General features: G+C 51.7%; 1 protein-coding gene and 2 long non-coding RNA genes across 3 annotated transcripts; 1 reads left to right on the top strand and 2 right to left on the bottom strand.

The window, feature by feature from the left end:
- Positions 1-163: 163 nt before the first annotated feature.
- LOC132249517 (E3 ubiquitin-protein ligase TRIM39-like) lies at positions 164-4,209 on the top strand. The gene is made up of 4 exons (XM_059724815.1): positions 164-181; positions 639-661; positions 772-872; positions 2,877-4,209. Exons 1-4 carry the CDS (start codon positions 164-166, stop codon positions 3,416-3,418), a joined length of 684 nt encoding a protein of 227 aa, XP_059580798.1. The 3' UTR covers positions 3,419-4,209.
- Positions 4,210-9,427: 5,218 nt separating this feature from the next.
- On the bottom strand, positions 9,428-14,555 carry LOC132248853 (uncharacterized). The gene is made up of 3 exons (XR_009460310.1): positions 13,724-14,555; positions 12,206-12,266; positions 9,428-9,658 (listed from the first exon to the last, which is right to left on the bottom strand). It is a non-coding gene; the product is annotated as an uncharacterized LOC132248853 (long non-coding RNA).
- A 1,297-nt stretch (positions 14,556-15,852) lies between these two features.
- On the bottom strand, positions 15,853-22,999 carry LOC132248849 (uncharacterized). The gene is made up of 5 exons (XR_009460303.1): positions 22,959-22,999; positions 21,522-22,215; positions 19,506-19,689; positions 18,315-18,392; positions 15,853-15,961 (listed from the first exon to the last, which is right to left on the bottom strand). It is a non-coding gene; the product is annotated as an uncharacterized LOC132248849 (long non-coding RNA).
- Positions 23,000-25,444: the final 2,445 nt, after the last annotated feature.

Raw genomic sequence — 25,444 nt, forward strand, 5'->3', positions numbered from 1 at the left:
CTACCAGTCTGTACTGGGAGGAAATTCTGATTTGGGAGAAGCCCCAAGTTATTGAACATAAAAGCTGCCTACAGAAATGAAAACAAAGGGATTGACTTTAAGGTCAGTGTGCCCCTCCGCCAAGCCCAGCACATGTCCAGAAATGGTAGCACAATAGTTGGACATGGCTTGCCCAATATCTGTATAGATTGGGCACTTCCACAGGGATTTTTTGGAGCTTTTATGTGATAGCTGGTTGAATCAACTTTAGATTAAAGCCACAAAAAGCCTTAATGAACCGTGTGATCTAGAGAGATGCTGTGGAGCCGGGTCCAACTAACGTTCGGCCTCTTCCAGGAAAGCACAGTTTATTTGGTTTTCTCATGTCTGTCAGCAGCTGCAAAGGAAATCAGGAAATCTGGAGGTAGCTGAGAAAATGTTCAGAGCAAAGTAATGCTGAGACAGAGGTGATAGCAGAGAAATGGCTCATCCCCCTTGGCTGCATTCAAGTGCACCAGGCAGAGGCAGACATAAGGATTTTCACACTGAAAAAAATGATGCCCATAGAACAGACAAGTCATAAACTCCCTAAATGTTGGCACAGATGGTTTCACCCAGCAAGGGAATATTCACTTTTACCCACCTTTTTCCCTTTCTAGGATGTGAAAAGGACCTTGGACAGGTGCTGTATCTTCCCCTTCCCCCACCCAGTACATTCCTGCTTGGGTTGTGGCAGGCATATCCATGTGGAAGAGCTGGGCTGAGCGATGCTGGGGGATATGTTCCTCTTAGGAGCAAGGATGTGAAGCTTCAGGAAACAAAAGCTGTTTCAACAGAGCTGAAGACCCCGTGCAGCATCCCAGGGATGGTGGAAATGCTAAGGAAATTCACAGGTACGTGGCAGTACATGGCAGGGTCATTGGCAAGAGCGGTGCTGAGTGCACTGGGGGGTGTAGCACACACAGCACAGGGGATGCGACTGATGTGTCGGCAGAGAGCCTCTGCAGTCCTGAAGCGGTCTGCTCAGCCCAGGTCTGAGAGTCCCTGGATCGGCAAGGGGAAAAGTCCCGTTGTAGTTTCCATGCAGGGCACGGCTGGGTCACTCCAGTGGGGACAGGGGAAGTTGGAAACAGGAGATCGAGTGGCAGGAACTGGGCCTGGGGCACATGCAAGAGGATAATCTCAGACCACCAGCACTTTGCTGTCCAGCCCTGATCCTGTCACTACCTGCTCCCTCCCACAGCAGGAACAGGGATCCACCTGGTTGATCATTTGAGGGGCAGAACGGGGCAGAACGGTCCCTTCTGTGAGGCAGCAGGAAGGGCAGGTGGCCCAGACGTCAGCCTCAGCCAGGCCTGGCCTTGCCCTGGGAGTGCAGACAGGTGCCCACAGCCCCCAGCCCCCTCCAGGCAGCAACGAACAGGGACCCAACTGGCAGGTCCCAGCCTGGTCTCTGCAGCTGTTTCCTGCCCGTGATGGTGCAAAGCAGCAGCCAGTGCAGTCCTGCCCACACAGAGCTGCAGCCCAGCAGCTGGTTCCACCCGGGACTGGGTTTGGGAGAGTCAAGGCATCCATTCTTAAAGGGGCTTTGATGCCCCAGCTCAGTCTGTGGTGTGGATCAGCCCTGAGGCTTTCCTGAATGGTGCGGGCTTGGCAGGGACATCTGAGGTATCCCACTTATCTTGCCCAGAGCTATCACCTTCCCCACGTGGGTCAGATGAGGCTGGAGTCAGGCTGAGTGTGGGGAGAGCCTGGCCTTGGCCAGTCTGCATCCAGAGTGGGGTGTAAGATCTCCAGCCCTGCGGGGACACCCTGCCTGGACCTGCGCCTGGATGAATGATTACCAAGAGTGAGGACAGGGGACAGTGGAGGCAGTCCTTGGGGCCTGGGCCAAGCTCTGGGGGCACTGTGCGGTAGGAGCAGGTGTGCACAGATCACAGCCCCTGGGGGACACTGGGGAGGGGAGGTCAGGCTGGAGCTGTCCAGACCCTAGAGCAGGCGCTGCTTAGAGGGGAGCTGGGACTGGGCCCAGGTGCAGCTGAGCTCAGCTGGGCTGCCCTTCATGAATGGAAGAGGCTCTGCAATGAAACCCAGCATGTCCCACTCCTTACACGCACACAGTCACAGTCATAGAAAGAAGGACCGGAAGGGACCAATAAGATCACCAAGTCCAGTCCCCTGTCATGGGCAGGAGGCAACTGGGCTCAAATGAGCTCGAAGATGTGCTTGTCCAGCCTCCTCTTGAACGCCTCCAGGGATGGCAAGTGTACTGCCTCTGCTGGAAGTGTGCTCCACATTGTACTTACTTTTACGGAATCAAAGTTTTTCCTGATGTCTACCCTAATTTTTTCTCAACTACCTTGTCCCCATTGGACCTTGTCCTCCCAACGGGTGACTTGCATGAACAATCCCAGCCTGTCCCCATCCCTTGTGGGTCAGATGAGCCTGGACCAGACTGACCATGGGGAGTGCCCGCACTGGGCCAGTCTGCACCCAGATCAGGGTGCGAGATCTCTCACCCTGCAGGGATCCCCCAGCCCTGCCCTGATCCTGCCTGGTTGTTGAGAGTGAGCAGGGGCTGCGGGGTGGGGGGTGGGGTGGAAAGCACACACGCTCCCTGAGGATGTGAGCCAGTCCCTGCCAGCACTTTATATGCTGGGGGGCCTGGGCATGGCTGTAGGGGAGTTGTGCAGCTCACAACAGTGGAAAAATCCCTCTGGGAAGTCCCGCTTTCCTGTTCCCCCATTTCGTGTCCCCCCATTTCCTGTTCCCCCATTTCCCCGTGGGGCAACGGTGCTTTCCCAGCAGGGACCAACCCGCGAGTCCTGGGACGCAGGGAATTCCCCGTGATCGCGGGGACCGCCTGCCCCGGCCCTGACCCGTGACTCTCTCCCCAGTGGACATGACTCTGGACCCAGGGACGGCTCATCCCAAACTCGTCCTGTCTGAGGATCGGAAATGTGTGAGACACGGAGACACCCGACAGGATCTGCCCGACACCCCCGAGAGATTTGACCCTTGTGTCTGTGTCCTGGGGTCAGAGGGGATCACGGGCGGGAGGCGCTACTGGGAGGTGGAGGTGGGAGACAAGACGCGCTGGACCCTGGGCGTGTGCAGGGAGTCTGTGCGCAGGAAGGGGAAGGTCAAACGATCGCCTGGCGATGGATACTGGGTCGTGTGGCTACAGGACGGGGGATACAAGGCTCTCACCTCCCCCATGACCCCCCTCCCCATGTGCGTACGGCCCAGGCGGGTGGGGGTTTTCCTGGACTACGAGGGGGGCGAGGTCTCATTTTACAACGTGACCGACAGGTCCCATCTCTTCACTTTCACTGACACCTTCTCCGGGACCCTGCGCCCTTACTTCAGTCCTGGTGTCAATGCTGGGGGCACCAACGCGGCTTCCCTGACCCTGTGCCCGGTCCCAGCCCAGCCCTGAGGGAATCCCTGTCCCTGCCATGACCCGCGGGGGGCACAGACTGTCCCCTCCCCGCGCCCCGACTGCCACCCCTCGGTGCCCCCGGGGTGGGGGCAGGGCTGGGGTCTCCATCACAGCACCTGCTTCATGTCCCAGTCCCCACGCACACAGCCTGGGAGGGACCGGCTCCAAGCTCTCGTCCTTCATGTACAGATCCCTGCCGTCCCCGTGGTTTGTCACTTGGGACGTTGCTTTCCTCTCTCAGCACTGTCCTCCTGCCTCTCCTCTCCTCCCCTCCCTCCACGCCCTGTCCTTTTCACTCTGCGCCTCCTGCCATAGCGTGTGAGGAGGTGAGCGCGTGTTCGTGAAAGCTGATGCGTCTCCGAGTCCGTAAGCCCAGCGGTGCTCAAGCTTTCTGGTGCGCGAGTCCAGGGCCCCGCACCACATCTAGGGCCACACGTGCGGTTGGACTGCACAGGCGGACCCGGACCCCGTGCACGTACATGACGGCTCAGTGCCCCGGGGACAGGGGTGCTTGGGTGGCAGGGTGTGGGGGCAGCATCCCTAGCAGGGGCAGCCTGCTGGAGCCGGGGCAGAGCCACGATCCCCTGCGTGCGTGCTGCTGTGTCTTATTGTGTTTGCTTGCACTGCCCCTTCCAGGCCAAGGCCCCCGTGGTCAGCATTGCAGGGTTTAGTTGCTTGTGGCAGTTTTGTGGCACTGGTGACTCCATTTTCACTGCCACGAGGAGCCGGTGGGCATTTGGTTCCTCTCACGCACCAGGACTGGACATAATAAATAACTGTTAGTTCAACACCGGAGTGAACAGTGTCGTTGCTGAACTCACAACTAATCACGTGCCCTGCCCGGAGCGTGCAGGCTACAGACCATGGCTCTGCGCTGGCTCCGGAGCAAGCCGCCCGCCCCCCGTGCCCAGCACCTCTGGAGCAGCCCCTGCGCTGCTCTGCCGCGTGCTGGCGGCGTGGCTGAGGCGGGGTCTCCTTGGAGAGCGGCACAAGCCGTGCAGGCACGGGGGCTGGGAAAGGGAGTCCCCGGCTGACCGGACCCAGCCTGTGGGTCGGACGTCCCCCACCGCTGCGCTAGGGCAATAGAAAAGCGGGTCAGCAAGGGGCTTCACTCGGAGAAAAGCAATGGAGCACACAGGTATGAAGTGGTCCAGTGGGTGGTGTGCCTGCACGAGGGGAAACGATGGGCTGTCTTGGTAGATCACTACAGGGACGAGGGGTCTTCGGTGTGGGACGGGGGAGCAAAAGGAACAAGACATCAAGCAAGAGGGCCGCCGTGCCGGAGGAGATCCTGCACCGCTGCTCAGCCCCAGCTCGGCCTGGTCTGGACTCCTGGGAGCAGTCTGGGCTCCGTGTTTTAAACAGACACGGGGGAGTTCGAGACGGGCCAGAGGTGGGGAGGGAAGGCCTTGGAGAGCAAGTCCTCGGAAGAGAGGCTGTGGGAGCTAGAGACTATGAGAGCAGTCTGCAAATCCTTGGAGGGCTCCTCACTCGTCCTGGGCGCCGGCTTGTAGATCTCATTCTTTCCGGGTGCTTTCCTGGGCATTCATGACCTTCGTGGCTAGGGAAGGGAAGCAATGGCACCAGAGACCAGGCAGAGGGAGAGGACCAGCATGGGGCAGGGACCAGACCCAGGACAAGTGCTTGAAACACGGGTTTGCTCCTCCCTGAACCACCAAGGAAAGCCGGGGCTTGTGGAGACGGCTGCTGCTGCTCCAGCCACCCGCTCGAGTGGAGGGGAAGCAGCTCCTCGCTTGCCCCTTTCCTCCCCATGGGTGGATGGCCAGAGGACCTCTTCCTGAAGCCGTGCCCCGCTGGAGCAGTGGATGGGAGTCAGACTGCCCCGCCAGCCTCGGGAGCTCTTCCCCACAGACACTCAGGGGATCTTGGGGCCAGGCTGCCCTGGGCAGGTGGCATCTGGCTGGCAAGGTCCTGCACAGAGGCTGGGGGAGCCCCCGATGCAGGGAGCGTGGTGCAATGCCCAGCACTGTGGACTCTGAATCCAGCAATCCTGGCCTGAGTCTTGGCAGAAGCTCCAGCTCGTGCTTCTTGCAGCGCCAGCTCTTTTGCCAGTCCCGGCGTGGCTTGGCTCTGCTGTGTCCTTGCACTTCCCTCTCCCTTGCTCTTCCCTGTGTTTTCACAGCTGGGCAAAACGCAGCCTCTGGCTTGGATCTGGCACACAGCGCGATTCTTCCACCCCGCGGACGGGGGCAGTCCGAGCCGTGGCACGTGCAGCCAGTCCCACCAGCCCTGGGCACACAGCGGGACTGGGGCAGCCACAGCCTTGGTTTTCCTCTGCCCCACTACTGGATATCGGCAATCGAATTGTCGAAGGCAGGTATCAATGCACTGAAACACGGCGTCCCAGTTGAATCACAGGCACCCTCAGTACAACTCCCCAGCGTCAACCTTGCACTGCAGTGACGTTCAGCAGGAGCACGCGGGGGAACAAGACATCCGCTCTCTGTCACACTGCCAACACAGGAGCCATGGCTGGTGCTGCTGCAGAAAGTCCTGCTCTCTGCCAGCGCCTCCTGGGCGAGAGCAGCTCTTCCCTGCTCCACATGGGTGAGATCTCACAGGCAGGCTGCAGGGTGGATCCTCCCCGCGCGCCGTGGTCCTGGCGCCTTCCCTTCTTGGAGCCTGGCTGAGTCCCCGGGCCGGAGCTCCCTGCCCTGTCCTGCCTCAGGACCCGAGCAAAAACATGCGTGTGCTCTTGCAAGCAACAACTTTCTGCAAACTTGCCCACTCTGCCTCTGCAGGGATCCTAAGCCCTGCTCAAATCCAGCAGCAGCGGTTACAGTTGTACGCAACTTCCCCTAAGAGGTGCCGGGCATGCTTTACACTTCAGACATGAATAACCAGTTAATGATGTCTTGTAAAGACTTGCCCGATCCGTTCATGCAGCGAATGGCGTGATGAAAGCAGGAATAGGCCACAAAGTCATTACACAAGGGATGTGTAGTAGTTCTAGAGCTGTCTCCAGCACACCATTAACTGAATGTGTGGCCAGGCTGACCGGGGCTCCCAGCTTCCAGAGCACTTGGGAGTCCTTGACTCTCCCGTCCCCCCTGGCCGAGAGCCCGATCAGCTGACTGCTGCTCCCCGTGCCGGGCCCGCTGGAGTCAAGGGCCCCGCTGTGCCCGGCAGCTGGGAGCCCCGTCGGCTGCTGAGGCTCCCCGTCCTGGGAGCCTGCTGCTGGCCGGAGCAGGAGGAGCCTGGGATCAGATCGAGCGTGGGCTCCCCTCGCGCTGGCAGTATAGTATGGCGGGGTCTGCTGTTCAGTCCCAGGATCACACGTCCTGCCAGGAAGCGCAGTGGTGGGGATCATGTGTCCGACCCCCTCGTGCCTTCAACCGCACGTCTGCCAGGGCCGGAGACGCAGGAAGAGAGGAGGGTGGCGTGTGGCTGAAACTCCTGGGTGTGAGGGATATGTAACACTGGTAAGACGTATCTTACTTGCGGCCCAGGCTCCAGCACTGAAGGCACCCCTCCACCTGCACGGGCTACTTTCTGCCTTTCAACAGGCAGACGTGACGTGCTTGGCACTGGACTCGTCTGTCATGCCAGACTAGCTGCAGAGGTGGGCAGTCCTCCACCTACCATCGCCACCAAAACCTGCTGCTTGGGTAAACGTTTCCAACCAGCCGGAGATCCACTCGGTCCTCGCACAGGAGCCTCCTGCTAACAAGAGACCTAGTCCAAGGGACGCGCGCCTACTGCCTGTTGTTATAAAGGCTCGGAGCCGACGGGATCTGCTATTTTATGCTCAGGTGTTTGTTTCTCTGGGCCTTTACAGCAGTCCAGAAAACAGATCACAGGGTAAAGACATGCCCCCCAAGCCTCCGAGTGGGGCAGAAAACAGTAAACTATTCATAGATTCATAGATGTTCGGGTCGCAAGGGACCTCAATAGATCATCGAGTCCGACCCCCTGCATAAGCAGGAAAGAGTGCTGGGTCTAGATGACCCCAGCCAGATACTCATCTAACCTCCTCTTGAAGACCCCCAGGGTGGGGGAGAGCACCACCTCCCTTGGGAGCCCGTTCCAGACGGTGGCCACTCGAACTGTGAAGAAGTTCTTCCTAATGTCCAGGCTAAATCTGCTCTCTGCTAGCTTGTGGCCATTGTTTCTTGTAACCCCCGGGGGCGCCTTGGTGAATAAAACCTCACCAATTCCCTTCTGTGCCCCCATGATGAACTTATAGGCAGCCACAAGGTCGCCTCTCAACCTTCTCCTGCGGAGGCTGAAAAGGTCCAGATTTTCTAGTCTCTTCTCATAAGGCTTGGCCTGCAAGCCCTTAACCATACGAGTGGCCCTTCTCTGGACCCTCTCCAGGTTATCCACATCCCTCTTGAAGTGCGGTGCCCAGAATTGCACGCAGTACTCCAACTGCGGTCTGACCAGCGCCCGATAGAGGGGAAGTATCACCTCTTTGGATCTATTCGTCATGCATCTGCCTCCTAAAGCATTAAGACATATTTAACAGTAGTCAAGAATATTTTAATCAACCACGTCCTACATTCACTCTTACAAGAAGTCGATATGACCCATCTCTACAGCTGCACATAGAGCAGGTTTAAATTCACTCCATTCATCAGATCCCAATAAGGAAGTTTTCAAGGCAGGTTTTCCTAACACTGCCACCACGGGATCAGTGTTAGCGAGGGGCGCACCAGTGAAGATCTTCTTGGTCGATACACATAGCCCACTATTAACCCGCCATATCGGTTGATATCGATTCGATAACCGATTTACAGGAGCACAGGTGGGCAGCGTGGGGAGCAGCTCCCTGCAGGTAAGCCTGTGGAGGGGAAGGGGCATGGGGGAGAGAAGAGGCATGGGGGGGTGGGGGCAGACTGAGGCCCCCACAGTCAGGAAGGAGTGGGGCAGGAGCAGGGGCAGGGGCTGGGGTCTCTGCCCAGCCAGGGTGGTGAATGGGACCCAGGGCCAGTGCAGGGAGCAGGATACAGCTGCAGGTGGTTTGTCCAGGGGATCAGTGTCCCGGTGCTTAATAATTGCAGTGGGGGTGCTTGACATAAAGGTTGTTGAATGAACGTGAGTTCGAGTGCTGCCGCCACCATTTTTAAGTGCAGGGACATTTTTAACTTGGTGCCTCCACGCCTCTTCTGGGGGTGGGCGCAGTGGCAGGGAGCACATAGACGCAGTGTCTCGGGGCACGGCTAGAAGGCACATATGTTTAGTGATGAAAAGTATCTGCTACACAGGGTAGAACAAGCCAAGAGCTAATAGCGTTAATTTTCCTTTTATCAGTGCTGATCCGACACGCAACCGATATGTTGGTGCACCTCTAGTATTACCAGCCAAGATCCCTAGTGCAGACTAACCTACTATAGCCACAACTGTTACCATCTGCTCCAGTGTATGCAACACATTTTCCTCCCAAAAAGGAGCTCTCGTATCAGCTGCGTCTGATATACTGAAGCTGCAGAAGAAAATCAATAGTTAAGTAAAACTGGTCGAAATATAACTTGAATCCAAGCCTCCAAATGCCAGTGAGAATTTGCAGCTCTAGGGAGGGAAGGGCAAGAAGAGTCCAGCCGAGGGCAACAAAGATGGTTGGGGGCCGGGGCACCTGGCTTGTGAGCAGAGGCTGAGGGCACTGGGCTAATTGATTCTGGAGAAGAGAAAACTGTGCGGGGAGGATTGAATAGCAGCCTTCGACTCCCTGCAGGGGGTGCGAGGAGGATGGAGCTGGGCTGTTCTCAGGACAAGGAGCAATGGGCTCAAGCTGCAGCAGGGGAAGTTGAGGTTAGATATGAGGAAGAACTTTGTCACTAGGAAGGGGGTGAAGCACTGCAACAGGCTTCCCAGAGAAGTGGTTTTTACACACAAATTTAGGATCCGAGACCCTCACACTCATCCCAACTCATTCAAAATGTGGAAGTTACAGTCCTTTTCCCTAATTTTCTGTTGAAGTTTTCAGTAGATATAGATTATTTAAAATTTGCTTTTTGGAATGTGCTGAAGAGGTACTTTGGGGAATACAAAAAGAAACACAGAAACAAGGAGAAAACACATTTATTTAAGCAAAATCAAGATTTTAACCGGTGAACAAAAATAGACAGACGCTGATAGGGTTGAGGATATAAGAAGGCTTTTGATGAATCCCACGGAGCTGGAAATTATGAAACGCTACCTCAGCAGTTGGCAAAATGCTGGTCTGGCCTTTTTGGTGCACAAAGACGTAATTGCTCCTGATTACTTTTGACTGCCCTAAAAAGATAGCAGAATAAGATCAGTTCCCGTGGCTCGTACCCTTTCGGATGCTTTGAATGGTCTTCCAAGAGACGAGGGCCCAGAACCGAGGGCTCCCCCTTCCCAAGAGCGTACACCGACCACTACAAAGCTGTTCAAAAGGTGGCCGCCCCCTCCTCCAGCCACGGTTTGGAACAGGACTCACTGCAGCTGGTGTGAGTTGGAGTATGGTTAAAGGACTGGAGACTTGGGCACCTCCCTAGCATTCATCTGGAGAGCAGCAGCCTATTTCATTTTCCATGACAAAATGGCACTTGTCCGTCGCTGGAACTGCTAGAACAGGCTACAGGTGCATTATAGACAAGAAACGCGGTAACAGCAGTTTCTGCTGCTTACGCTTCTGCCCAGCTCCAGCAAAAGTATCTCTGCACGTGACCCGCTGGGAGCAGGATGAGCAGTAGCGGCCTTAGGGGAGGTAAACCAGGCGGCCACCCGGGGTCCCACACTTTCAGGGTCCCCAAAATTTTGAACCTAAAACAAATCTAGAATGTAGCTCAGTGGTAAAAAAACTCTTTCTTTCTGTAACTTATTAAAAACATTGTTCTTTCTTCAACTTATGAATACTGATTATCAAAATAGGTGTCGGAGCAATGGATTGACCACTGACTCTAAATTTAAATTGTTGCGAAAATCTGCCATTCTATATTGATAATATGTCTCTCAATAAAATAGGTTTGTTAACACTCATGTTCAGAGTGCTGTATTACTTAAATGCATTATGTAATATTCTCCACTCCGGTTCCTTAAAAATGAGTTACCCTGACTATCTGTATTGTCAGCGTTGTATTAAGATACTTTCATTGCAGTTTCATGATAGGGCAACACGAAATTGAAATTGAAAATGTCCAACTTGCTGATAGGTCATCAATAATAAGCTTCTAATCGCCCCAAATGACTCTTGCCCAGGGCTCCGACAACCCTCAGGCCACCACTGAAACGGGGACCAGGCTCAGCAGTTGAGCTCCCTGATACTCAGGTCCTCACTAGGGCTGTGCGAAGCGGCTGTCTCGATTCGGATTCGGATTCAGCCATTTCCGAGGGACAGTGATTCGTGTGGGTGTTTTGGATTACTGTTCCGTTTTGATTCAGCCTAATCTGTTTGGGAGTTTCGACACTGTTTTGGTTATTCGGCCGTAGGCTATAATGGGGAAATACTAAAATACCTATAACTTTGTCATTTCTGGCCTGATTTTGAAGAAACTTGCAGAGATGGTATCCCCTTCTGAGGGCATGAACCCAGCCAGGTTTCAAGGACATAGGTGCAGGGGTTCTGTGAAACAACACCTCAAACTCTTCAAAGAAAAACTGGTATCACTTGCTGGCGCCGGCAGCCTGCTGCCATCCCGCATGCAGATCCAGAGGCCCACACCCCACGGGAGGGCAGCGGGGCCGTGCCAGACTCCTCGGGCGGGGTGTGGGCCCCTGGATCTGTGCACGGGAGGACAGCAGGCTGCCGTCCCTCCCCCAGAGCACTGGGACTGGAAGGGACCTCAGGGACAGATCGCAGACACCGCCCAGCTCCAGATGTCAATATGAGAGCAGCCCTTCCCCTCCTCTTCCCCCTCTCTCTTCTTAGTTTCTGTTTCCCTGCAAGCCCGGCTCCAAAACTCCAAAATTGGCACCGCTCCCCCACCTCCACATTTCCAGACCCGGGGGGAATATTGTGGGCTGGATGACACTGCTGCAGGGCAGATCTGACCCACGGGGCAGGGGCTGAGCATCCATGTTCTAGGCCTTTTGTCTCCTCTCTCTCTGCTGTCAGCTGTGCTCATCACCCGGCAGGCTGCCTTGACTTGGGAAGACTACTGGAAGAAAGGCACTGAATACTTCGGCTTTCTCTGCTTAGTTTGTAACTAGATTGCCTCCTGCAATCCAGAAAGGTCTGATAGTTTCTTTGATCTTCCTTTTCCTCTTGACATACTACTGAAGTCCCTTTTTAACTGCTTTCTATGGCCCTTGCTATCTACATTCCAAGTCATATCCTGCCCTGCCTAATTTTCTTACAATCTATGACAACTTCCATCACAGCAAGTTTCTCAGCAATGCCTCTCTTGATCAATAATTTCTAATCAATGACAGAAAGACCACAGAGCGCCCCATGGCCACAACCAGGAACTTGGACTTGAGGCCGCGATATGGCACGTTCCTGCCATGACTGTCGGAGCATCCCGCTCTGAGGCGATTCATAGAAAACTTGGAAAGTCTCACTTCTTCCCAATGTGCAACAACAATTCTAAATTTCCAGAAAAATTAACCATTTCTTTCTCTGGTCAGAACTGGTTCTAACCTTGTCTTTGGTTTTTTAGTGAGTATTACCGCATGCAGCATTTTTAGACAAAGGGGTCCAGTCATGATTTTCTGGATTGTCTTTACAGCTCAACTTTTTGAAATTGAAAAAGTGAAAAAAAGCAAGTAAAGTTGAATCTCCCAGGCTAGAACAGGCACCCGTGCTCCGCTCTTAACTAGGAGTAATGGAGGGAAGTAGCCTGGAAAACAGACGCTTACCTTGCCTACACTAGCAGAAGAATCGTTTTTTTTCTTGCTTGTCTGTGATTTCTGACCAGACCTGTGATGAAAAGTAAAAAATGTTTAGTCCCCATGCATTTTGAATGCTGCATTTCCTGAACAAACCATTTAACAGGGCATCACAACTATCTGTCCTGAGGTCATGCTTAATAAAACACTTCCGTGTAACTGGATTGTCAAATGGCAGGATGTGAAAGCCATGAAGGCCCCACAGTTCATGGCCCTATATTGAAGATCAAACGTGCCCTGTTTGCTTCTCCCCCTGTACTGCTGGAAGAGTCTGCGAGGTGCTGGGAAGTAATCCAGCTGCAACACCAGAGCTCCACGCAGGCTCACTGATAGCTGTACACAGGTGTACCTTAATTCAGCACCCGATAGCAGGCAGGCAGGAAAGAGTGTTAAGAGCCTCTATCTACCTCGCCTTGAGCCCTGGGGCTTATTCCCCCTGCCCCCCCCGCCAGCTACACTACTGCCTTTCATTTGATACTATAACTAAGAACCAGGGATCCTGGTTTTCTCTGATTTAACAAGCCCCAATTAAAATGTGGATTTGGGGAGTTTTTTTAAATGAGAGGAAATCCGGATCCCCGCTAATAACTCACTTGCAGCACTGCCTAGTAGGTCGTTCAAGGACCCTCCCCATGGGGGGGACCTCAGCCCTCTCCGCATAGCACACGGCAGACAGGGGATGTGCACAGACCCCAGCACCGGACACGCTGCTCCATCCTGCCAGGGATGGGAAAGTAAAAGCAGCATGCGGGTGCACGGCAGGCCTTTGCGGATGCACACAGCAGCCAAGGCAGAGCAGAGACAGTGCTGGGGAAGAGACCGCCAGGCACAGGGCAGGGGAAGCTGCTGCTGCTCCGCACACAGCACGACATGATGGCTCTCCCGCTCGCTTTCCCGCAGGTGCTCTGACACTTTCATCGTGGACGAGGCTGTCAGGCTGCAACTTCAAACCGAGGGCCTTGGCCTAAGACCACGGCTGCGCATCTTGACCTGCCGCCCTCTCACTACCCGCTCAGGCTGGTCAAAGCCATCCTGAAGTCTCTGGCAGGGCCAAGCCCTGTGTCCCCTCCCTGCTACCAGAGTGGTAACTGGGGTCAACTATGGCTCTAGGCCCTAATTCTCTTCAAATGGCATCTGGGCCCTTGCCTCCTCCAGACAGGGAAAGGCACGGTTTCCTTTCATGGGGAGAGAAGCAGGGCTGCCCCCACCGGGGAGCCATCCAGATCCTGCAAGCCCTGCGGCTGAAGCCCTGCTTCACGTGGCAGGAAGCAGAGTCACAGTAGGAGGCAGTAACCTCACTTACTCACCCAGCCGTGCCTTGCCCACCTGCCCTTCTGCAGATGAGTCCGACATTCAGGTTAGACCCAGCACAACGGTGGAGGCAACGGATGGTGACAACACAGCGCCCTCTTTTATCGTCCCACCCAGCATGTGCCATGGGGAACTGGGATAAGGAATCAGGTTTAGATATTAGCAGATTTGACTTACCTTCGAAAGCGACAGGCAATACTACACACTGCAATGGTGATAAGCAGAAGGAGAATCACGCTTCCTATGATTATCCCTATTAAAAAGGTATTGGAGGATGCTTGGAAAGACAAAGAGACACAAGGTTATACTTTCTTTAATTCAGCCGTTCCTGGTACAACTGTAACACATGTTTTAGTGTGATTTGACCCAGGTACTTTTAGGACTGCATGCCTGTGCACGTGCTCGCTCTCTCCGGCTCTCCTTCTCCCCTTCCCTCTCCCACCAGTTAACTAACAGTACAAACCCTGTAACTGGTTTTCTCTGTACATCATGTGCCAGGATTCATATTAGCTTTGCGGACTGCCAATAAATAGAGTAGGAGTAGAGAATCGGTGCAGGTCTCTCTCACTGGAAAAGACCTGGTGCCTATGCTTTCACTGAGGAGCAGGTGTGCACACACCGAACAAAGGAAGGATGCATTCAACTGCTTCCAGGTATATAGCACAAAATCTCTTTTGCAATCTCTTGAAAGGACGGCTCTCCTCAGTGCTAATCACATCCCTCAGGAATCAGGACCCCTGGAGCCAGGAGCAATGTTTCGTGACCGTGCCATGCCCACGGCTTGTGAGGCAGCGCTGCCACATCTAAAGCAGAGGTGTTTTGGCTATTGCTTGCACCTCTGAGCTAAGGGCCAGGAAGGCTTTCCTGGAGCCAACTGGCAAATTGTCTGCAAAGGTAGCCAGGCACTGCTATAAATGAAAATAGTAGCTACGGAGCAGGGCCAAAATGTTTGTGCCTGTAACTAGTAGGGTGAAAGTACTAGACGTTAGGAAAGCTGATTTCAGTGAACTCAGGCGACTAGTCAAGGACGCACTGCAGAGTAGGAGTTTTGAAGTGATGGGAGCCCAAGAAGGGTGGCTGTGCCTTAAGGAAATGATCCTTCGGGCACAAAGAGAGACAGTCCCGATGTGAGGAAAAAGAGGGAAAGGGGCCAGGAGGCTTCCCTGGCTGACCAGAGAAATCCAGGGAAGCCTACGGGCCAAAGGGGAGCACATAAAAAGTAGAAACAGGGAGAGATCACCAAAGAGGAGTATACCTCCTCTGCTCGTGCTTGTAGGGAGGCAGTTAGACGGGCCAAAGCTGCCATGGAGCTGACGATGGCATCCCAAGTAAAGGCCTCTCACTGGGGTTGTAGAGAGGCAGCAGCAAGGCGCCAGACTGCCATGCGTAGACCCTGAGATGGTGCAGAGTCACTTGGAAGAACTGGATGCCTTTAAGTGGGCAGGCCCGGATGAGCTCCATCCGAGGGTGCTGAAGGCACTGGCCGACGTCATTGCAGAGCCACTGGCGGGAATATTTGCTAACTGGCAAATTGTCTGCAAAGGTAGTGAGGCCCTGCTATAAATGAAAATAATATCTACGGAGCAGGGCCAAAATGTTTGGAAATCAATGAGTCAAACAGAAGCAATGAATGTGGTATTTGTCTTAATTGAGGGGCTGGATGACATTACATTTCTCAGAGGAGAGGAGAGCTGTTATAAAAGGCTGTGTCCACGTGTGCTGTGTCCCTTTATAGGATGGAAACTCTGCTGCAGAAGTCACTGGGGTCAGAGATCGAGAGCAGTGGTTTGCAACCTGCGGTCGGTGGACCTCTGGGGGTCTGCAGACTATGTCTAGGGGTCTGCAAGAGATGACTCTGATCAATCAAAAGTATGTGAATGCCCACACTTACAAGTCAAAGGGATCCACACACCTCCGCTGGAAACTTTTTGGAGTCCACAAAGGAAAACAGGTTGAAATCCACTTTATTTCTAGAGTGAGAAGCGGTCGAAGAGCACTCAGCAGCACTAGGGCTTGTGCAGTCTGTGCGCTTCATTTTTGGCTACTAAATGTAAGAAAATTGGTGGTCTAATATATTCCATAATCTGGGTATGTCCCATAAACATACCCTCATCCAGGATCATGCATTACATAAATCTCTTGAAGGATTTAAAAAGGAAGGCAGATTAGGCAGAAAAGACTCTCAGCAAATAAATGACCAGGTACACAAGCTTATTTGAACCAAGGGACAAACCCAAGAGACACATCAACCAAAAAAGGCAGGGCAATATGCAGATTGGTAAGATTGTCACAGCACTTACTAGTAGAGGTAGACGGAGGAGGGCCACTGTCAAGGCTTCCTCCAGATCCTTTCTCTGTACAGTATGGGGGGGCCCATCCAAAGTCGCAGTGGCAGTTTCCGTTGCTGTTGCAAATCTGAAATACAGCAAGTGCATAAACTGCAGGAAACAAATAATCTAATCCATCTTCTATTTTGGTGTGTGATGAGTGCCTCCTCTTTGGCCTGCACGCTTGGTATCCCTTAAAGCGCAGTGGGGGAGCAAACTGGCCTGGTAATTTGGTCCCTCTAAATCCCTCTACGTAACAGGGCAGAATAATGATAACAGCCTCTGCATCTCTGGGCTAGAAAGTTAACGCACTAGTTTTGATTTAGGAGTACTCATCTCAGTTGAAATTGGAGAGTCTGAATGATAAGATGTCAAGGCATCACTACCACAGCCTCTAAACCCAGAACTGAAGTCACGTAAAGACCCAGGGGGAAAAACATGAAGTGAGAACCCAAAAGCTGAATATCTCATCAGAGCAGTTTTCTTCTTTCTCTCTTACCTCTGTGACAAAAATTGAAGACCTGTGTTTCATTAACTCTAGTTAATTTCAACAAAATCATATTTCTTGATTGTTTTTCCCCACCAGTCATATAGTTTCAACGCAGTGTGAGACCCACTTAGCTTGTAGGCTGGCATTCATTATGCTTTTTCAAAAATGGCACGAAGTGCCAGAGGTTAGGAGACCACCCGTCCCTAAGGCAGGATGGTCCCACTGTGGGAACCTCAAGTCCTTGTCTCAGGGTGCAGGATTCTGGGGCAGTGTTTCTCCTTGGTTTGCAGTGCCTGCTGGGATCGGGAAACAGTGGGTTTCCCCTTGCAGGCTGGCAGCATTCCAGCGTGCAAGGGGCTGCCGGGAGAGGGGCTCAGGGGGTCCTACGTGCACATGCACGCCCACATACATGCCCTTGGCCAGGAAATACAGTCAAGAAGCACGGAGAGCAGCTCCCGGCAGGTAAGTCTATTGGCAGGAGGGGGAAAGTGGGAGTGGGGGCAGATTGAGGCCCCTCAAGGTGAGGGAGTGGGGCAGGGGCTGGGGGTGCTGCCCAGACAGGCAGTGCACGGGTCCAGAGAAGGGAGCAGGATGGCGCCACAGGTCCATACTCTTCATTCTACTTTCCCTCCTCTCCCCTGTTCACGGGGGTGGGAAAGGAGAGGGAGGGAGGGAGGGGCATGGGAGGGGCATGTCCTCTTCCAGATTTCTGCATGGGGCAGGGGTGCATAAGGGCTGCCCACTGTGGGCTTGGGGTTCCCCACCCTGCTCCTGAGGGCCCCACACTGGCCACACTGCCATAGCGAGGCAAACCCTGCCCGCCTGGTAGCAGCAAGGGCTGCGACAGCTTGGAGTTGTGCTCCCTGTTGCCACGGGGAAGGCAGGGGGCACACAGCTGGTGAAGGGATCCCAAGGGAAGGGCAGCAGGGCAGAGAGCCCCAAGCTGCACTGGGCTCTCATCCGGCCATGGCAGCGGCAGCAGTGGGAATGGGGGAGGGAAAGGGCAGGCGTGTGTCCCGCCTCCCCCTTTTGAAAAGGTGTCACCCTAGTCAGAGACCAAACCAAGAGGCAATGCCCTCGCAACAGTCATACAGTAAAGCATATTTTCACTTCAAGAGGGATGTAGTTGTGGAAAAGCCAAAAAGGACACAGAAAAAAGCAAGAGACACACACTCCACGTTGCTATCTTTTAGTCCCAGGCAGGAAGAAAGAATTAAGCACAAATTATGGCTGCCTGCATATCAGGCCCATTAGAAACATAGAATCATAGAAATGGGGGTTGGATGGGACCTCAGGAGTCACATCTAGTCCAACCCCTGCTCCAAGCAGGACCAGCCACAACTGCATCATCCCAGCCGGAGCTTTGTCTACCTGGGTCTTCAAAACCTCCAAGGATAGAGACGTTCCCACCTGTCTGGGCAACTTGTTCCAGTCTTTTACTGCCCTCCTAGAGAGACAATTCTTCCTCATATCCAACCTCAACTTCCCTTGCTGCAACTGGAGCCCATTGCTCCTTGTTCGGTCATCTGCCCCCACTGAGGACAGTCCAGCCCCATCCTCTTTGCAATCCCCTGCAGGGAGCTGAAGGCTCTGATTTAACACCCCACCCCCACCCCAAGTCTTCATTTCTCTAGACTACATAAACCCAGTTCCCTCAGTCTCTCTTCACCAGTCCTGTCCCACAGTCCCCAGACCATTTTTGTTGCCCTCGTTTTCCTTCTGAGAAGGCCTGGCCACACTGAATAATGTTATTTAAAAAAAAATCCAAGCACCAAGAGTGAAATCTGTGGACAATCACTTGAATGACAACTGTTAAAGAGAAACTTTTCAGTCCCAAATAACCTAGATACTGCTAAATAAATGAGCACCTGCAAGTTGGAACGTCACCTTTGCATTTAATCCAAAATTGAACTGAATGTACTCTAGCATTCACGGGATCTTTGCTACTTACCCCTTGGCCGTTGCATTTCTCATCACGGCAGTAATACTCCAGAATATTTGTGCTGACACAGGTTCTGTTTATACACATCTAGAAAAATACAGAGGTGTATATTAGATAAGAAGACAGGAATGAAGCCTGTATTCTGACTCCAGAGTAGACAGAGACATTTGGGAATACCACTGTGTGTTGGGGAGCAATGGGTAGTGATAAACAGAAAATGTATCTAAGCTTGTCTGAAAACATCCTGTTTTCAAGAAAAATGGTACACAGAGTCCCTGCTGGAAACCTCTTGCTGCAGCGGACAGAAGCAGAGCCGTCAGGCATTGGCAGCTGGGAAGCTACAGAAATGAAGTATTTGACTGAGCTCAAAAGCTCAAAAGCCTCCAAAACTAAGCATTTTCAGAATATGTTGTAAGAATCACTATTTTTTTTTAAATCTTCCCAGAATAAAGGCAACAAACAGCTACTAGTCAGAAGGGGAAGGTATGCTAGCAGGATGATTTTTCAACATGGAGAGTCGGGGGATTGCACTCTTTGAAACCGTTCCCCAATTAAGTGACAAAACCATAAAACAGGAGCACATCCTCTGGGGAGCATAAAGATTAACAACCCTAATTGTCTCCATCTCCCTGGGACTGGGCAGTTGCAATCACAATACATCCTGCCCAGCACACTTGCTTCCTGTAAGGGGAAAAAGTGCCTGGAAGTGCACTGCTATTTCCTGGTGCACATCTGCGTTCCAGCCCCACGCACTTGTCTAAGGATCCTACCACTGCATGTATCAGCATGGTAGAGCTTTTGCCGCGGTACCATTGTGGGGATGGGATTTGCCTTATTTCATGTCCTTGGAAGAACAATGCACGGCGCCATGTCATTCATAGTGTCCCATACCCAGGAATGAACTTTGATGTAGGCAGGGTAGCAGTTTCAGGAGGAGAGGACCCATCCTCATGCCATCTCCTCTCGCTCTACAGAAGAAGCGTGGCATCTCTTGCCAGCTGCAGTCGGTCCTGGAGAAGGGGTAAGAGGGCCTGCTTTTGGGGTTCTTCCTACATACATGGGTCAGAGCAGGCTGTTTTGGGGAGTGTATCATGTAACAGAGATGGGGCAAGTTAGACTTGGAAACACCAGTTCCATGCCTTCTCGACTGAATCTCATTTTCATGCTGTCCAGGTATCTATCGGTGTTGTATGATACTACCTGGTCTTTATCACACAGGGTGCCGTCTTTCACCGATCCCACATCAGGAACATCTGGCCCGACATGGAAGTCTATACCCCAACAAATGGTATTATTAATGGGAGTCTGGACTGTAGTCTCCTCATCTGCCTTTACTGGTATGCTTTTAACATTAACACACTGCACTCTTCCACACAAAATATCCCTGAAAGAAAAAGTTCACAGAGCATCTGAAGAGCTGTGTGGGATCTATAGTATATCCTATCATGAACAGCTGCCAAGTCACTCCCACAACTCCTCTCCCAGGCCCGTTTTCTGTGTGCCTTGCTAACCCTTTAGCAGCCCAGCGCGAAGCTTCTTATCTTTCTATCATGGAGCGTTATGGGCAGGTTTTTTTACCGAAATTGTTCAATATTGCTGCAGTTCTGTAGAGACGTGGCTGCAGGATGGGGCAGGGGGGACTGCACAATGCTCAAGGCTGTGGAGAAAACAAGTGTGCAAGAATCCTGAATTTGGACTCAGCACAAGACACCTGCTCTGCTATTGCCAATTCTATTCCCCGTCTCTGTAAACCGACATGATACTGGTAAGCCACAGCAAGCAAATGGTCATTCTTGCATTAGTTTTCACTCCTTCTATTCATGGTCATCCTGTATCGAACCTGGGGAGATCAAACCATTCTTGTGGGAACAGGGAATGAATTACTAGGAACTGGAGCTCTACAAGATGTATTGCCCACATTCACATTGCTGACTGACGGGTGCATCTCACTCCCTGCGCTTGGCACCAGGGATTTTCTTTTTTTTGCCATAGCAGCACTCGTACAGCGCAACCTGGCCTCCCCTCCGCTTGTGGTCCTGCATCAATGGGATGAAAGGTAGCGTGTCCATCCTTGTAACACAGTTGGGTACAACTGGAGATCCAGTGAAGAGGGGGTCTCAGTCAAAAGCACTGTACTCCTTGGGAGTAGGGCACAGAGCTGTGCTGCTGCCCAGCATGGCCCCAGGGGGCAGATAATGGACTGAGCTCCAGGGAGGTTCGCTGAGGAATAAGCAGGGGTAACTCTGAGGAACGAGCAGTCATGGACCGAGCAGCAGCAGCACTGCCAGGATGTGGTGAGGATACCACATGACAATGCTTTTCCTCCTGAAAAGCCACCTGTATCTTTTGACGGTGCTGTGACAAGGCAGGAACAGGTCGCCACTGTAATAATCCTGCCAAGCCCAGAGCCATGGGTCTACAAGTCTTCAACAGCGGAGCAGGCGGAAGAAGACGTAAGGCTCTCAATGGCTTGAAGGCGGAGGAAGACTGCCACGGAACGAGATCCCCGGTTGTCTTGGTCTCCTTGCCATTGGAACAAGGTCCTACTTCGTGAAAAGCCGTATTGACGCTGGTGTGCAGCAGCTTCTCCACGATAACAGAAATCTTGCATGGGCATCTTCCATGAAAACAGCTTGATCACGGAAGACAATCATCATCCACTGCGAGGGACGGCTGAAGAAGACAGACCAGGAGGGAAGGCTTAGCTGGGGCGCGCTCTCTCGGCTCTAGGTGCTGCTATGGCAAAAGTCTTCAGTCAAAGGCCCAGGACGTGAACTGCACCCACAAGTCTGGACGTGCAGGGAGAGAGCTGCTCAAGGGGCACGCCAGCTTTTTTTCAGAATGAGGTTTGTGGAGAGAGAGATTGCAAGGCATTCAGAGGTGATGGATGAGAGGACTGGGAGGCCTTTCTGGGAAGTCAGCAGGGCTACGCTTCCCATAAAGCAGTGCTGTCTGTTCATGCTGCAGAAATATTGTCTACTGAAAAATAAACCACAATGTGCAGCTTCCAGATTGCCCCCTCAGCTGGTGTACAACCCAGACTTCCCTCTCCTGTCACCCACCTCTTTTCTTTCCTTTCCCCTCTATCACGTCCTCGCCCATCCTATCTGTATTTAGATTCCTATTTTTATGCCACTAGAACCCCCAAAATGACGGGGTCTCAGTCATGACCGGGGCTGCACTCTCAGATACTTTCGTAACAGCTGTCCCACCTACTTTTCAGCACATTTCTTGTACGCCAGTCCATCCCAACCACAGTTACCGCACCGGTCACCTCGCAGATTCACTTCTCTGAAGCAACTCTCTGGAGCGCGGCGGGCGCCTGTACAGGTCAAGACGGAGCAGAGAGTTCACTGCAAGGTGGAAGATAACCGCCCCGTACATCACCTGCGTGACAGGTTCGTCCGGAACTGTCTTAACGGGAAAACACGTTGGCTTATGCTACAAAGACGGAGGGGGATAAACAGCAAGGAATCGGAGGTTTTTAAGCCAAAATATCATGTTGGCAGAAGAGCACACAGGTATCAATGAACCAGGAATATACTTTGACTGGAAATTAGAAAGCTTCTGCCCATCATTTCTGGACCTGGCTTCCAGCAGGAGTGGGCTCATGCATGAGCGCCATGCACCCTGGCAATGGGAGGTTACTAATTCCACACAAGAAAGCGTATGAATTGTGAAAAAAAGTGGTTGAAGGAAAAGATTAAGATATCTTGCCTTCACCAAATATAGCTTTGCACTGTCTGTCATGGTTATTGCATTTCCCTTGGAAGCAGATGTCACTTTTCCCACACGCACTTCCGTCTTGTCTAAACACGTCCTCTGGGCACAGATGTGACGCGCCGCTGCAATATTCTGGCAGATCACACTCATCACCGATATCTCTACACAACTTTCCTGCAAGATCAAACTGGGGGGGAAACAGGCAAACCAAGCACAAGGATGAATAAGATTACTTTCAGCAAGCTTCTCACACGAAGAAATCTATCGTTGTAAAATGGATTTATTTTGGGGGTACCCAGAAACACTCGAGGTAAAGGAAAAAGTCAGCCTGCATTCACAAGCAGGCAGCCCACTAACTGCAGAGGGAACCGAAGTGATGGACGGCATCTCGCCAGCCCAGCATTCAGAAGGGGACAGTGGGTTCAGAGCAGCCATTAGCACAGTTCATGTTTGAATTCATGCATTTCAGGTCTAATGGTCATGTGTGCCCATGCCTATTTGTGCCCTGGGCACTAACAGGCAACTGTTTTCTCCCCAGTGTCTCACAATCACAAGGCAGATAAGTCATCTTTGAAAATAGTATGATTTTAACGCCAGATTCATGAGTCTGGGCATCTGGTTCATGATCGTATGCTTATTCTCTGTATGCTCCACCACATTTCTTCACTCCTTTCTTTGCTTCCATTGGGAGCAGTAACATTTTACCAGTGGTTTGTTGCAGGGCTACAGCTTTTTTAGCTAACCATGAGAAACGTGCCAGACATCTCTACACAGGATTAGTAGGCCTACAACTTTATTTTCCCAAGACAGAAAATACATTTCATAGCACTATGCTAAAGCAACCAACTAACCAACCAAACAAAAATGATTTAATATTTAATTGAGCTTAAAATATGCAGCCTACTAGAAATATTTTATGCAATGTATTACCTGGCATTTTGTGCAGCAATGTCCTGACACACAAGTGACTCCTGGCACAAGCGTACAATTGGACTGGCAACAGCCATTGTCACGGCATACCTGTAAGCACACAACACGATACCGTCTCATTAACTACATCATGTGGGCTGTCCTTCAGAGAAGGTGGCATTGCCAGGCTTTATTTCATTTAATAGTCACTGAAGTAATGCCGTGTCCTAATATCATTTCTTCAGCCCATTGAGGAAGAGCTTGGGTTGTAATTGCGAGCCCTGCAAGACGGCTGGAGTCACTTGGAAACCACGTGAGACTCAGTCAGGGCTGAGCGCACACACAGGACAGCTCGGCAAGGGCTCAGCGGTTCAAGACCAGAAAGGACATTAGCAACACCTGCTGACTTTCTGCCACGTAGAAGTTCATCAGATCTACGTGGATATTCACTGGCCACTGAACGACTCTTCTCTTTCTGCAGAGCTGTCCCACTTGTTGACTTCCCGAACCCCTCAATCCCACAATACAGGAAAGCTGATAGTCTGAAAAGTCTCTTACATTAGCAAAACTACTTCTTTTTCAAAAATTTAACAGAAGAAGAATCCTCTCAGTCGATATCACGTGAGATTTCAAGTTACGGCTGATAAATAACTTGGGGAATCGCAGCACAGATCTTAGTTTGTCCAAAATTTAAAGCACTTGTAAACAGAAATTTCTCATAGAAAGCATTAGACACTCTTCAGAAATATCACCATTTTGCTACTTACACTAGATATGCAGTGCTAAAGAGCCCCTCTCATTCACAGACCGTAAGCTACTGTGGAAAGGAACTGTCAAAAGGATGAATTTTACACGTGGAAAGTGCAAGGGTCAGCTAGTCCAACACAGATACGAGACAAACTACTGCTAAACCTTCCTGGAGAGGTACCTTTTTAGATTTTTATACCTCATGCCTTCTCTAGGTAGCTCAGTCCATTGTCCACGCTTCTTATAGTTTGGAAGGGTGGGTTTTTTTCCTGAGATGTAATCTAAACCTGGCTGCCGGCTAAACCCTGCCTGCCAACAAAGAACAGTAGTTCAAACTTTTCTTTAAGGAGCCATTCAAATACTTGAAACTGCTGTCGTGTCCTCTTTCCTCCTGCCCATATGCATCTCTCTCTCTCAACCTTTCCTTGTAAAGCTTGTGTTCCAGCTCCTCGTCATCTCTGCTGCTTCCCTTTCCTTTCTCTTAGCCCTCTCAGAGGTTGATGCCTAACCAGAGCTGTGCAGGGTGCTGCTAGCATCTCCTGTATCTTGCCAATAATACTTATTTGAAGGCTGGCCCAACTGCCTGTGCTTTCTTTGCGAATAGCATCACACTGCTAACTCACATTTGCGATGAGATCAGGGACTCAGCAGGGCAGGAACCGAGTCAAGACCAGACGCAGGTGATTTCTTTCAGTCTGATGCCGTCGCATCTGGTTTGTAGTGCCCCTCACAGGAGACCATTCCCCTTGTTCCAATCACACACTTTTGTTAATGCAAACTACAGTCATTTCAGTTTGCTGGACAACTCGGTCTAAAACATATGGAGCTGCCACTCAGCAGTTAAAAATGGCCCTGAGGTCTCAGGTATTTCCATACAGTACGCAGACAAGATATAAGTTTACTACATCCAGCTCAAATGCAATCTGCTTCTGGTATAACTGAACAGATTCTGCTACGAAAGGTTCCTGTAGAGCTCTGAAAGACGGGATTGATTTTGTGCCCCCATAATCCTCTGTGTATTCAAGTTTATATATTGGAAATAAAAAGAAAGGGATATTTTAGGTGTCTGACTTCTATTCATTTCAAAGGAGAGCTGTGGAGCTGGCAGATTTAGGACTCTGTGTATTCCTTAAGTGAGCACGCTCTATCTCTTAGACAATATTTCTGAACTTGAAAGAAAACCAAGGGCTTAATAATGTTACTGCAACAAAGCTGGCAAAGCAAAGTCCTAATGTACTAACCTTATCTCTACCACAATCGCATTCTTCGTCTTCTTCCAAGAGACCATTCCCACACTGATTATATGTGAGTGTAGCTACAGGTGGCATGTTAAGTAGACAATTTAATTTTCCCATCATCAACCTGTCATAGAAGTCAGCAGCAGAGCAGTTACTGAACTCTGTGCACTCTCTGGAATAAAGTATATTCATTAGGATCAATGATATAAAGTACATAAAACAACCAAGTGAGCCAGTGAGCAATAAGCAACAAACACATTACTTCCCATGAAGACTGTAATCGGACAACTCAAGAAATGTAAATCCCTACTGAACAGAAGGATATGGAGGGCAGACCTCCTTAAACAGGGATGGAGAACCAGGGAAGCAGGTCACAGTAAGGACGAGGCAGAGCAAAAGACAAGCTGGTAGAAGACAATTAGAGTTAAGGAAAACAGTTGCTGCACTGGCCTGCAGGGATCTGTGCTGGGCCCAATTTGTTCAACATTTTAATTGATGACCTGGAAATGAGGGTGTGCAGTG

Source organism: Alligator mississippiensis, chromosome 1 (assembly GCF_030867095.1).
Source record: "Alligator mississippiensis isolate rAllMis1 chromosome 1, rAllMis1, whole genome shotgun sequence".
Taxonomy (NCBI): Eukaryota; Metazoa; Chordata; order Crocodylia; family Alligatoridae; genus Alligator; species Alligator mississippiensis.